Raw genomic sequence first — 13,076 nt, 5'->3', positions numbered from 1 at the left:
ACTAATATTTTAATAATATAAAAATGAATAAATACAAATTAAATAAATAGATACAAATATATATTCTAATAAAAATTAATTAATTAATTATATTAAACGAATGATACACAATCTGAGTAGTGTTACTTATATAAAATATTATATTTTTTAATTGTTTAAAACATTATAGAATTATATATTATTTTCTAATATTTTAGCAATGCAAAATAAATATTTTGTAAATATATGAAATACTTTATATCAAAATATATAAAATGTTATCATTTAATTGCTAAAATAATGTATGGTAGCATGCATGTAAAAAATAAATAAATACTAAAACAAAATAAAATGCATTTTAAGCGAAATCCAAATGTAAAATCCAAATTAAACTGCTTTAAGATGGTAATAAATATGATTTGCTGTAATTTTGCAGGTCATCAGGTAAAAATGAACAGATCAGCCAAAGCCACTTTGCACAGGACAGACGTCCGTAACAGAAGCTGAAATTCAATCCACTTCTGTCACTCTAAACTCTCAGAGTCATGTGTCATGAGCTTCAGAACAGAGACAAACTATTCCATCTACATATAATACCAACCTCTCCTGAAATGCACATGATTTCATCCTTAAAACAAACATTTAATGCTACTGATAAAGCATTACAGATCAGAGCTGGGACCGGCTCCATTTCAGTTAAGGCTTATTTTAATTTGAATGATAAGGTAATCTCAGAATTAATTGGAATAATTAATCTAACTCCTGATCTTCCTCGAATGAAGTTGATTTGAACCCATTTAGTGCCATAGAGGAGTTTCATGTGTTGTTCTCAGTCTGTGGCCTAGTTTCAGAAGTGCTTCACCTTGTAAACACCACGGTAAGGTAGTCTGCAGTGTGTTACTGTTAATGTGTGTGTATGATACAAGTGTGTGTTTGTGAGTGTGTATTGTAAAAAGTTGGAGATTAAGCTTTTATGCAAGTTTGGGGACAATGTTCAATCTTAAATAAATCATACCTCATAAATAAGTAAAAGGTGCGTCTGACCGTGCGGTAGGTAGGGTGGAGCTACGGCAAGACGGGGAAGACAAAATACAGAGAGGACACAAAAGTCACAAGCCAAACAAATATAATGGCTGTTCAAAATCAACAATGTGGAAAACATTTGAATTGTTTTCCATAAATACATCCCTGCATGCAACAGTTGGTTTGCCATCATTTTATAATACATTTATCATAAATAATATCAAATAACATTTTTGTGCTATTAAATTAGATTACCTTCCTTGATCAATTTCATTGGAATGAAAATATAACTTTCTACCATTTTTACTAGCACTGACTTCATGCATTACACTCTACAGTTCATTTTCACCCTATATTGATATTTAATATTGCCAGGATGAATAATGTGCCCTTCTCTGACTGACCGATTGATCACGGCCTTCTTTATTTACCCTTATAGCATAGCATTAATATATGATTCATCAACAACTACAGTGAGGTGATCACCCCATTTATATTTGAATAAATTACCATCTCATTGAATAATCTGATTGTAAGTGAGTCATGCAAATCACTCACAGCATATATAGCCTTTACATACTTCAGTCTGGACTGTTGACCTCACTTGAATATGAAAGGAATAATCTCCATGGCAACAACACAGTGGAAGCCTGACAACTGATGTATTGGTGATGTCAAGTTAACTGAAGCATACAGAAAACACACACACACTGACACTCACACACACATTGGGTTTCCATATTTTATGGGGACTTACCATAGACAATGATTTTTATACAGTACAACAGTATAATAGTTTAATATGATTTATAAGCCGTTTTCCTCATGGGGACCAAAATATGTCCATTTAGTCCCCATAACATAGGGTTTACTAGGACCACACACACACACACACAGAGAGAGAGAGAGAGAGAGAGAGAGAGAGAGAGAGAGAGAGAGAGAGAGAGAATTAAAACTACTCAAATAACACAAACACACCATTTACTTATTTATTTCATTTGGGGTCATGATCATAATTAAACTACATACAAATAAGCACAACTGTCTGTCAACCATCGGAAAAAGTACTAAACACACTAAACAACAATAAAATAGAGTAAACAAATAGAAAATACAGAAAAAGCAAATATTAAGTGGCATCTATTATCTCAAATATCTGTATTATAAAATAAGAACGCATAAATTACACACAGTGTTGAGCAAAAAAATAAAATAATAATAATATTAATAATAATAAATCTGCTACACTGACACTTTCTTCTTCTGCAACTTCTAAGATGCATTAATATATCCCCGCATGTCTGTGGCATAAATTAACAATTGAGAACTCCAGGACAGACAATCATGTGCAGCGATTCAAAGCGCCAGTGCGCCACCTAGTGTTGAAGGCAGGAAGAGCAAGACATTCCCATGTGCTTGTGCACTTTCCAGTTTAGAACAAAAATCCAGGATCTGGATAAATAGATGATGCATACAAAATAGCTTGTAAACAAGCAGTACAAAAAAAATATTAGAGTATTTTTGGTTGAATAACCGATATTAAAGACCAGTATAAACCCAAAAGTGCGCAACAGGTGATTAGTATATAAAATATAAATATTAACACTGCGGAGTGTCCTGACATCCACTGTGAGTCATAAACTGAAAACTTGAATGGTCCAGAAACTGGCTCTGGGTCAGTTAGGTCTCAGTTTGAGGGAAGAAGGCAAAGTTCAAGGTTTAGAGTGCGATGCAAGTGCAGGGGTGTTTGAGACAAACGGGCAAGATGCCGCGGTTGATCTGGTGAAACTCCACCAACTGCAGCAGATCTGTAAACAGTGTGACGCCATCATCCATAGTGCAGAAGATTCCCTCCTCCTCCTCTAACTACAGAGAAAAACACACCAAAATGAAGAGGTCTCATGTATGCAACTACAGTCTCAACTGTCCAAACCTGATGCACAATGAGAAATGACGACTTACGGGAATGATGATGTAGTGTTTGGTCTTCATTTTATAACACAAGGACAACACAAAGCACTTCATGTGCAGCTTACTGTCACGAATCAAAAACATCCTGCAGAGAACGGAGAACACCATATAAATACAACTTTACAGTGCAAACGTACATAAGCAAAACACTCGAGATGATTCTTACCCGTCCACCTGACCCTGCTCCGCCAATAGCTTTTCAGCTTCAGCTCGAGACAAGCCCCCATGGAACCACGGCTGAACCCGATGAACCTCTGTAGATACACACACACACACACACACACATACAGAAAGATTTGACTAATGAGAGATTCTTTCTTGGTGCTTAAATGTTGTATGATGTGGATGTCGATGTGATACGCACCGGGGAGATGTGGCGTGTGACCGTTGGTGGGTAAATTGTGGCGTAGCGCTTCTCTCTTCTGAAGTACAAAAACACACCATTAAAGAAAAGTCTACATTCATTACATTTTCATCCTTTTTTGAAATTTAAATAACTCAGTTTGATTTTTAATTGTATATATAATTTTTTATTTCATTTTAACAAAAAAAAAACTTTTATCTAGCAAGGTTAAATCAATCAAAAGTGACAGTAGAGAAATTTAAAATGTTACAAAAGATTTATATTTCAAATAAATGCTTTTTTTTCTATACATCAAAGAATCCTGAAAAAAAAAATGTATCACAGTTTCCACAAAAATACGAATAATAATCAGATATGTTTCTTGAGCAGCAAATCAGCATATTAGAATGATTTATGACTGGAGTAATGATGCTAAAAATTGATCTTTGATCACAGGAATAAATTACATTTTTACATATAAAGATAAGGATGGTCGTTTGACCGAAAGCTTGGCTATTAAATTTGCTGAAAGGATTCAAGTGTGCAGACAGTTTTATTTATTTTTTGAGATCTTCAGTTTTGTTTGTCTGGCACCTTGTTGTTCGTTGTTACTCCTTCAAAACATATATGCAAATAAAAAAGTTATTTTAAATTGTAATAATATTTCACAATATTACTGTTTTTACTGTATTTTTGATCAAATAAATGCAGCCTTGGTGAGCGGAGGAGACTTCTTTCAAAAACATTAAAATATTTCACCAACCCTAAACATTTGAAAGATATATTTTATCGTTCAAACATTGAAATATTTTAAGAATCATGCTCACCAAAAACAGTGTATATATATATATATTTTTTTTTTATATATATTTTTTTATATATATTTATATATTTTTTTTATTATAAAAAAAGTTTATGTGAATATGGTGAATTCAGGATGATTGTGACATTTTTTCCCCATCATCTCAATGGCAAAACGTGTCCCAGTCAACCCGATATATATATGCACACATTCTATTATTTACTTAATATACTGTATATAATAGAATATACAGTATATTATATATATTTTTTATCATTTAAACATTGTCACAGGACAGAAAACTGTGCTCTCACGAATATTATGCAAACTCTTGCTTATTATAAATGCATAACAGCTGATCTGGGAGGTATTCACAGCATGTTTCAGCACTGTGTAGCATGAATTCTGTTTGCAAAATGGATTTTCATAGTTTCCCTCGAGTACATACACACACAAACACACACACACACACACACACACACCCGCCACTTGTGTCCTTCCTCCAGCTCTGCATTCTGGGCCTCGTGTGGGTTCTGGATCACTCGTCCGCCGCTCTTCCCTGAAAAATCCATGGCAACCATCGACGACTCCCTATCTGTAAACTGATGATGACACAGTGGAGGAAGACAACAAGTGTGATGAAGATTTGAAGGGAAGATCAGTGAATAACTTGCATGTTCAGTCTGTTCCTCACACAAAGGCAAGCTAACATACGATATCAGAATAAAGTGCACAAGTTGTATGGATTACTTTTAGGGCCAGGCTTTTTTTGGAGATTGAACGATATTTACTGTACCTTGGAGTCTTGAAATCTTTGAAGTCTGGCGCTGGACTGGACGAGCTGGTAATTACACTGGAGCTGTTTCCCATGCTAAAACACATACACACACACACACTCACTCAAATGTCTTTTGTCTTTCATTAAAGGTTGCAGATGGAACATTCTTAGCGAGTCTGTGTGTTCAGTGTTCATGTACCTTAAACAATCTGAAGGCCGTGATCCAGCACGTCCGACTCTGCTCACTGTCAGCACACATCAGCTTCAAATCCTGACACCGAAACTTGTCTTTTGAGGCCTAGCATACAAATACATGCACATTTACATGTTCATTCAAGTGTCTACATGAGGAAATACCATAGAATTCTATTGCTGTTATGTAAAGCTAATTATAATTATTATAGCTCTGACCAATCAGAGCAGAGTAGACTCTTGGAAAGGAGGAGTTTAGAGAGACTTTAACCTTTATTGGACCGTTTCAGACACTGTGAGAAAAGAGCTGAGGCTGTTTAGTATAACTAATACTAAAACCACTGATTCTCTGTTTCTGTTGCTTACTTTAATGCAGAAGACGTGTGGTTCTGGAGCCCCGTAAAGTTTACGGCCATTGAAGACCGTAAACACATCCAGATCTTGCAGATCTCCGACAAACTGCAGGTGTCGAGGTTCCTGCAAACATGCATGTGCATCCAAACTTTATATGCATGTTTATGTGTATATACAGTATAATGAAGTCATTGTGTTTGTGTGCGGCACCTTTGATTGCCCTTTGCTGGAGCAGTACAGTCCGGACCGTCGTAAAACATAATAGAGTTTCTTCCAGGATTTTTTCCCACCCTCTCTCACATGGAGAAAGTCTTGAATCTCTGGACAGGAACCACACTTCAACAAATTCTGTTAGAGAGAGACAGACATTTACTGGTTTTATGAAGACAATAAAATGTGATGTTTTTAAAAGCTCTAGATCCGCATACCTGCACCAGCTCTGATGATGTCGTCCCTTTCGTGACATCAGCGCTATCGGAGATCATGTGCTCTGGGAAAAATGACTGCATAATGGGGGGAACAAACACTTACATTTTCTATTTGACCATCTTCACTCAGAAATGTGTCACATCGTGGAAGTAAAATGGATTGTGATTGTACTTTCATTAAAATGGCATCATGCCAAATGTTGAGTATTTTTTAGACAAATCTCTGGGTTATGATGGATGGCTTCATACCACAGGTTTTTTGAAGAACTCGTACTTGGCGTAGTTTTTGCGGAACATTATCTTAATGTCGCTGTCTTCGGGCCAGGATGACTGTACCTGCACCACAAGCTCATGGTCTTCCAGACAGCGATCTGAAAAACACATCCACGCAATGCAAGTGTGAATGCAAAGGCTCCTACACACACACACACACACACACAATAACATACAGCACTTATTTATGTCTGTCTATTACCTACTGTCCTTGAACACAATAGTTCATTAAGGAGGACACGATTTAAGCTTTTAGTGTGAGAAAAACAAATTAATCAATACATTTCCTGAATTAAATTCAAACATATTCAATTGAAAAGTATATAAAATATGAATAAATGGTTTAAATGAAATTTAAACAAACTGAATTAAAACGAATTTAATTGAATTAAAAAAATATATATAAATATTAAGAAACAAATGGTTGATTTTTAAAAATTCTATAAATTTCTTAAATGAAATTCAAACAAATTATATAAAATTTAAACAAATTATATAAAATGTTAAGAAACATGGTTAATTGGTTAAATGGTTAATTTTATTAAATTAAAATATTTAAATAGTATTTAAATTCTCTGGGTTTAGCTAAAATCTTTTGTGGACTTCAATTAATATTAGAATTATTAAATTAAACTAATTTTTTTAATTAAACATTAGGCTATGTTTTAACTACCGGTAAACATTTTTACCAATTAAACTGTCATAAATAAACTTAATTGATACCAGACATTACAAAATGTAATTTCTGAAACCAAAGGTTCATCAAACCCAACACCTGTCAGAAGCATAACTAAAGCTATTATAAAAGCCTGTATAACACGTTGGTTGGGTTGCTTTCAGTGCCGTTTTCAACAACAGCCCATGGCCAGATTTCTCTCAGCAAAGAATCAATCCATTTAAAAACACCATTAGACACGTCAGTATTTTACTATAGAAACAAGCTGGCATTTGAGATGGCCTTTAGTGGATTTTGTCCAAACAATGAGTCATGAATGTGCAATGAATGAATGTGGATTTATCAAAACCTAAAACACTAGAAGGTCATTTATTTTGCAGTGAAAAATCAAGTGAATGCAAACAACAGAGTGCATGCAAAGCAGCAACCCACTGTTTTACAATTCAAACATTTCTAGGTCAATTATGCCATTTTATATTGCATAATAAAAGTATTTGTGTTAAGTTAAATTATGGAAGATCACAGGAGAGTTGTGAAAGTGTATCAGTAATTGCATTGTTGTTTAGTACCGTCCTCATATCTTACCCAGGCCCAAAGCGGAGTGATGTTCAATGAGGGCCCAGCTCTCCTCGTCCATACAGTGGATGCTCTGCGCTAACTTCTGACAAACAACACGTGCTGTCACTCCAGGTGACACCAAGAACGAACGACTGTGTTTTTCGTCCCCAAAAATCCGAATCACCTTCGAATACACATACACAAGAACCTCATCATTAATCTGTCAGGGACTAAGATGCACACAAATGCATGTTTCAATTTGTGTAAGGCCATTCACTTTTTTGAGTTCCAAAGAAAGTGATTGAGTTTTACTTGTGAAGGCTATGAACTCAAGGCGTATGCGTTTGTGTACATGCATGTTGTTTTTCACCAGAGGATGGCGTGTCATAGCACCTGCCACAGGTGTAACCGATTAAAGCATCCAGCCATGCTTACATGTGTGAGGCTTTTAGAGCCGGGAGATCCGGTCAGCACCGGGGAGTGCTTCGGACTGCACAGCTCCGGAAACGGATTGGGAATCAAAGGTGCAGATGAAGTTTGAAATTCTTCTTTTGATGGAAAACTAGAATCACAAGACCAGGAAGAAGAATAATTAGAAAGTATCACGAACATGTCAACACATTTCATTTCCGTGATCTGACATATATACTGTACCACCGAAACAGGATTTTGTTTTTGTTTTCGTAACAGGTAATAAGGTGTACAAATAAAGTAAATAGGGTCAATCTTGCTTTTTAAGGATGACTTTCAATTTACCTTGGAATGCTTATAAGCTATTACAAAAGTTCAAAATATATATTTATATTAAGTGAAATAACAATAATTTGTGTGTAAAAACAAATTAAATTAACTAAATTACATCTTTAAAATCAACTTGGAACTGTTTGAAACTATTTAGACACTATTGCTACTTATAAAATAAACATAACATAACATAACATAACATAACATAAATATTCACAATAATACCAGGAATGTTTACTTACAACGGTAAGTTGTGCCAATCTTGATTCCATGTTGACATTAAATTCAACTTGGAACTGCTTATAAACTATTTCTACAGTTTAAAATTAATTTAATTGAATAATATAATAAAGTAATTTATACTAAATGAAATAACAATTTTAATTAAATCAACAGAATTACACATTTAAACGCAAATTGAACTGTTTGAAACTGTTATAAACTATTGCAAGTTTAAAAAGAAAAGAAAAGGTTTTAAAAAAATACAATAAATAAATAAAATCACAATAAGACCAGTAATATGTACTAATAAATTAGATACAATCTAACCTTTAAATTAAACTTGGAACGGTTTATGAACTATTGCTATAGTTGACAAAAAAGTGAATTTATTTAAATAATATTTAATAAAATTAATTATATTAAATAACGTAATACGTTATATTCAGTGAAATAAAATTATTTATGTAAAATATAAATACAATTATTTATAAAAACATTTTCATTTTTTATTATTGTAGGTCAGTTTGTATTTTCAAGAAAATTTTCAACCAATACAATCAGCGCCAAGAGCCACAAGTTACCCGTGGGTGTTTCTCATGGTCAGAGGCATCGATCGAGGTGTTGACATCTGAAGGTTCTGGGATGATGGAGAACATTTGACAGACACTGAATCACTGGACATCGTCTCAGCCGTTGACCTGTTAATGAACTCTTTCTCCATCACTGCAAGAGAGAGACAGACACAACCACAAGTAAACAATCACTTCACCACTTCCAGGTGTGATTCATGTACGACTGCTACTCTACACCAAACACGTGTTGCAACACTCACAAAAACATTCAAAAATTTTTTCCTATAAGTACTAAGTTTCCCTTCCCAAAATAGATCTTTACACAACACGGCAGAACCTGATTTTCGGCCAAGAACACTGAGAACAATGATGTGTCAATTATGTGTAAGCGAGTGTTTAAGTTACACCTTTCACAATTGTTTCTTATTCATCTTTTATTGGCTGTTGCTACAGGAGACAGAATTGTTGACTGTCTGATCACACAAGAACTTGTGAACCAGGAATCTGGCACTGAAACTCAACCATTCACCTCTTAAACCAGCAAACACACACTCCATAATAAACAAATGCTTGTCAACACACTTCTCCGCAAGGCAAAGTGCTCTGACGTAGAAAAGCAAATCAACCGATCACACGTTCTAATATTCATGCAACTACACAAAGACATTACACACAATTCCTTTCTTTTCTGTAGCCAACACACTCGAACACCATCTTGCACCTGTCAAATTAAAAGGGTGATGTCACTCTCGGGCAAATAAGGCTCAGTTGTCCATGAACAAAGCTGCGGGCTCTACTTACATCAAAAAACAAAGGTGGTAAACCACACAGACCCCATTTTTAATGCTGAAAGAGAAAAGGGGATTTGTGGATTTCTCTTAAACGTGCATCAGAAACCAGGAGATTAGCCATTCAGAGAGGTTGCATGTTGAACCAAGCTAATGTGGCGCACAAAAACAGGTTGGAGAAATGAAAGTGCAAGCAGATCCACACCTGTCGCTCCGTCCGCTGCATGATGTGCTGACAAACAAAGCTCGTCACTTTGTTTTCTGCTTTGAACTGTTGTTTTGTCACCTAAAATTATGTTTCAAAAGTATAATAGCCTATAGTAGGACTATAATATCGTTTAATGTAGCATTGCTCGACAACGCATGAGAACAGCTGGCTTCCATCAATAAAAAGTAAACAAAATTAAATAATAATATTATTATTAGTTATTCAGTGTAACATCCCTGAAACAAATAATACGCAATATTCTAGAGCAGTTTTCCACAACTTTTTTTTCTTTTTCTCTCTTTAATTTACGGCAATGGCCAAAGAGAAAATTGACATATTTACCATTTATTCAAATTATTAAAAATGTGTTAAAGATTTTGTAAGCATATTGCGTAGTTATTCTTGGAGTCAATGTTTTATTTGCGATAACGCATCATTTTTATCCAGGCTGTCATACAAAGAAATTAAGAACACGTGCAAAATACAAGAGAGAACCTACGAAACTGAGTATGTTGAAATCAATGTAATAAAACCTGAAGCTGTAGTTTATCCCTTTTTTGCCAAAAAAAATGTGTCAGATAAATACCTTAACCAAGTGTTTTGTTCTTCCCTCATATTTAAAAAATATAAAATATTTTCATATTTTCATATTTTATTTTCCTCAGATTTTTATGGTTTCATCAAACTTTAAAACAAATCCCCAAACAAATCCTCTCTAGACATCTGTTTTGGCCACTAATATATGTCATATTGGATATTATTCAACATTATCATGAATATTGAGCTATTAAAGTTGCTAATATTATTTTTTAAGACCAATTATTACTATATTATGTAATGTATCTCATGCCAACAAGCTTGCACACACTGTATCTTTAGTAATTGGCAATTGTCATTAGCAATTTTCATTAGTTTTATGTCTTCTCCATTATTTTCACTGTTCTAAATACAGTTAATGGTCAAAAACAGTAGTATTTGTCAACATTTATGGCATTCGTACTAACTAAAAAGTACCATGGTATTACCATGCACCCTAAAGTACCATGTACTACGTAAAGTGGACCACAGTTTGACATTGAAATTATTTTTTAATTGAATTAACCCTGTCATACTTTGACATGGTATATATTAAAGTAGCCTACCGCTGAAGCGTATTATAGCACTTGTGTAATAAAAACATAATTCTTCTCACTAACCATTGAATATACAATTAGGACACGCATTTATGAACAGCACATGATCACAATTTAGATAATTATCGGAGACTTATACGGTTAACAGTTTGGTTTCTGTTCTGAGATGTTGACATGCAGAGCTATAGTGTAATACAAAACAGTGTATTATAATACATACAAGTGTAAAAGGCTCACCTACATGTACACTGTCCACTTGTTGTTGTTATTGAACTCTGGTCTCAGTTCACGGCGACACACGCAGAAGTTGTAGTGTGTGTGTAGAGAATTTCATGCAGTCCAGCCGGCACGAGGAACATCCTCTTTACTCCCGTCGAGTTTCGTGTGAAAACAGAAAACACCTCAGACGTGGGCGGAGCTCATGAACACACAGCTGCAGGAAGGGCAGGTAAAGTTCATGCCTACACACACTTAACAGACAGGTTGGTGATGAGGTAATGCTGGTCCTTCTACTTACTCATCTGTAACAGGGTGCTTCAACTTGATTCTAGTCATTTCCTTTAACATTTTTTTTTTTTTTTTAAGAGAGAGTTCACCCAAAATGATCATTCTGTCATCATTTACTCACCTTCATCATGTCAATCCAAACCTGTTTACAGGGCCTAAAACTAACTTTTCGCCACACCTGCCAATGGCCAGTGACTTAAAGGGATAATAATTCATCCAAAAATTAATAGTCTGTCATAATTTATTCCCTTATGTTGTTCCAAACCTGTATGAGTTTCTTTCTTCTGTTGAACACAATATAAGATATTTTGAAGAATGTTGAGAACCACAGAGAGTTGACCGTAGCCATTGACTTCCATAGTATTTTTTTCCCTGTGGAAGTCAATGGCTGCCATCAACTATCTGTGGTTACAAACATTCTTTTTTTCTTTGTCCTTTTTTGTTTGATTAACAGTAAAAACACGCACTTTTTTTCTTTACATTATTTTATGTGAATTTATCTTAAAGTGCAAGACGACGTGAAACAGAGCTCAGTTTAGTTTAGCTTTATGGTCACGCGCAGGTCGCGCACACACAAAACTTTCAGCGCGCGAGTAACGAAATTGTATGGGAAAAAAAATTAAACATTCCTTAAAATATCTTCTGTGTTCGACGAAATAAAGTCATGTTTGGAACGACATGAGGGTGTTTAAATTATAAGAGAATTATCATTTTGAGTAACTAGCCTATCCCTTGAAAGTTGTCCTTTAGGCAAATTAACAATAGTTATATTTAATGATGTCTGTCATATACTGAAATTAGAAGAAAACATCTCTAACATAACGCCATAAACATGTTCAGTGACGCACCTTGGCCCACATTAAGTGCCATGTCACAGGGAAGTTGAATCATTGAGCAATCATTTCAAATAAAAAAAAAATGAATATAGGAGGAAAAAATTACTCATCACAATTCCATTCCAAACCAGCCAGGAAAATATTTTAAATGCAGAATATGTAATTGTAGTGAACATTAATTTTGTAGTCAACATATTTCTATACCTGGATAGATTAGTTGACGAAGTAATTTTTTACCTGTCATGAAGAAAGTTTAATATAAATTACAAAATAATAATACTGTTTTATCATAAATAAATTCTTACCTTTCTCAAGGGCAGCTGTATATCATGAGCTCTTTCTAAATATATCATGTCATAAAAATAATTCAGTTTACAAAATAAAAGGACAACAAATCTATCGATCTGTTATAAGAAAAAATCCTTAGAAAAATGTACCATGGTAACCATATTTTCCAGCAAATTACCATAGTTACTACAGCTATTGTTACTATTAATTTAATTATGGGATCTCATTTAAACAATATAAGAAGCTCTCAAATTCTGTCTAGCCATTTAGATGGTTGTGGCTAATCCCAAGCACAACTTTAATAATTATTAAGCATTAAGTATTTGGGTGAAAACCATGGTACATTTTTCAATAACTATTTTTAACATTAATAATAATAATAAGAAATGAAATCAGCATAT

The 13,076-nt window shown here is 34.2% G+C and overlaps 1 protein-coding gene across 2 annotated transcripts; it reads right to left on the bottom strand.

Annotated features, from left to right (window-relative positions):
• Window positions 1-1,979: 1,979 nt before the first annotated feature.
• Window positions 1,980-11,903, bottom strand: grb7 (growth factor receptor bound protein 7). 2 transcript variants are annotated; one of them, XM_082184157.1, is made up of 15 exons: window positions 11,282-11,903; window positions 8,925-9,066; window positions 7,813-7,939; window positions 7,405-7,561; window positions 6,120-6,241; window positions 5,871-5,945; window positions 5,653-5,790; window positions 5,455-5,565; window positions 5,096-5,194; window positions 4,915-4,989; window positions 4,601-4,720; window positions 3,338-3,395; window positions 3,140-3,227; window positions 2,965-3,058; window positions 1,980-2,868 (listed from the first exon to the last, which is right to left on the bottom strand). In XM_082184157.1, the coding sequence occupies exons 2-15, from the start codon at window positions 9,062-9,064 to the stop codon at window positions 2,722-2,724; spliced, it is 1,551 nt and encodes a 516-aa protein (XP_082040283.1). In that variant the 5' UTR covers window positions 9,065-9,066; window positions 11,282-11,903; the 3' UTR covers window positions 1,980-2,721. The 2 variants fall into 2 exon arrangements, with proteins under 2 accessions (XP_082040283.1, XP_082040282.1); XM_082184156.1 differs by having other exon boundaries at window positions 11,286-11,901.
• Window positions 11,904-13,076: the final 1,173 nt, after the last annotated feature.

This window comes from Leuciscus leuciscus (genome assembly GCF_965113295.1).
Source record: "Leuciscus leuciscus genome assembly, chromosome: 11".
Lineage (NCBI taxonomy): Eukaryota > Metazoa > Chordata > Actinopteri > Cypriniformes > Leuciscidae > Leuciscus > Leuciscus leuciscus.
This window is presented reverse-complemented; position numbering and strand designations above follow the sequence as displayed.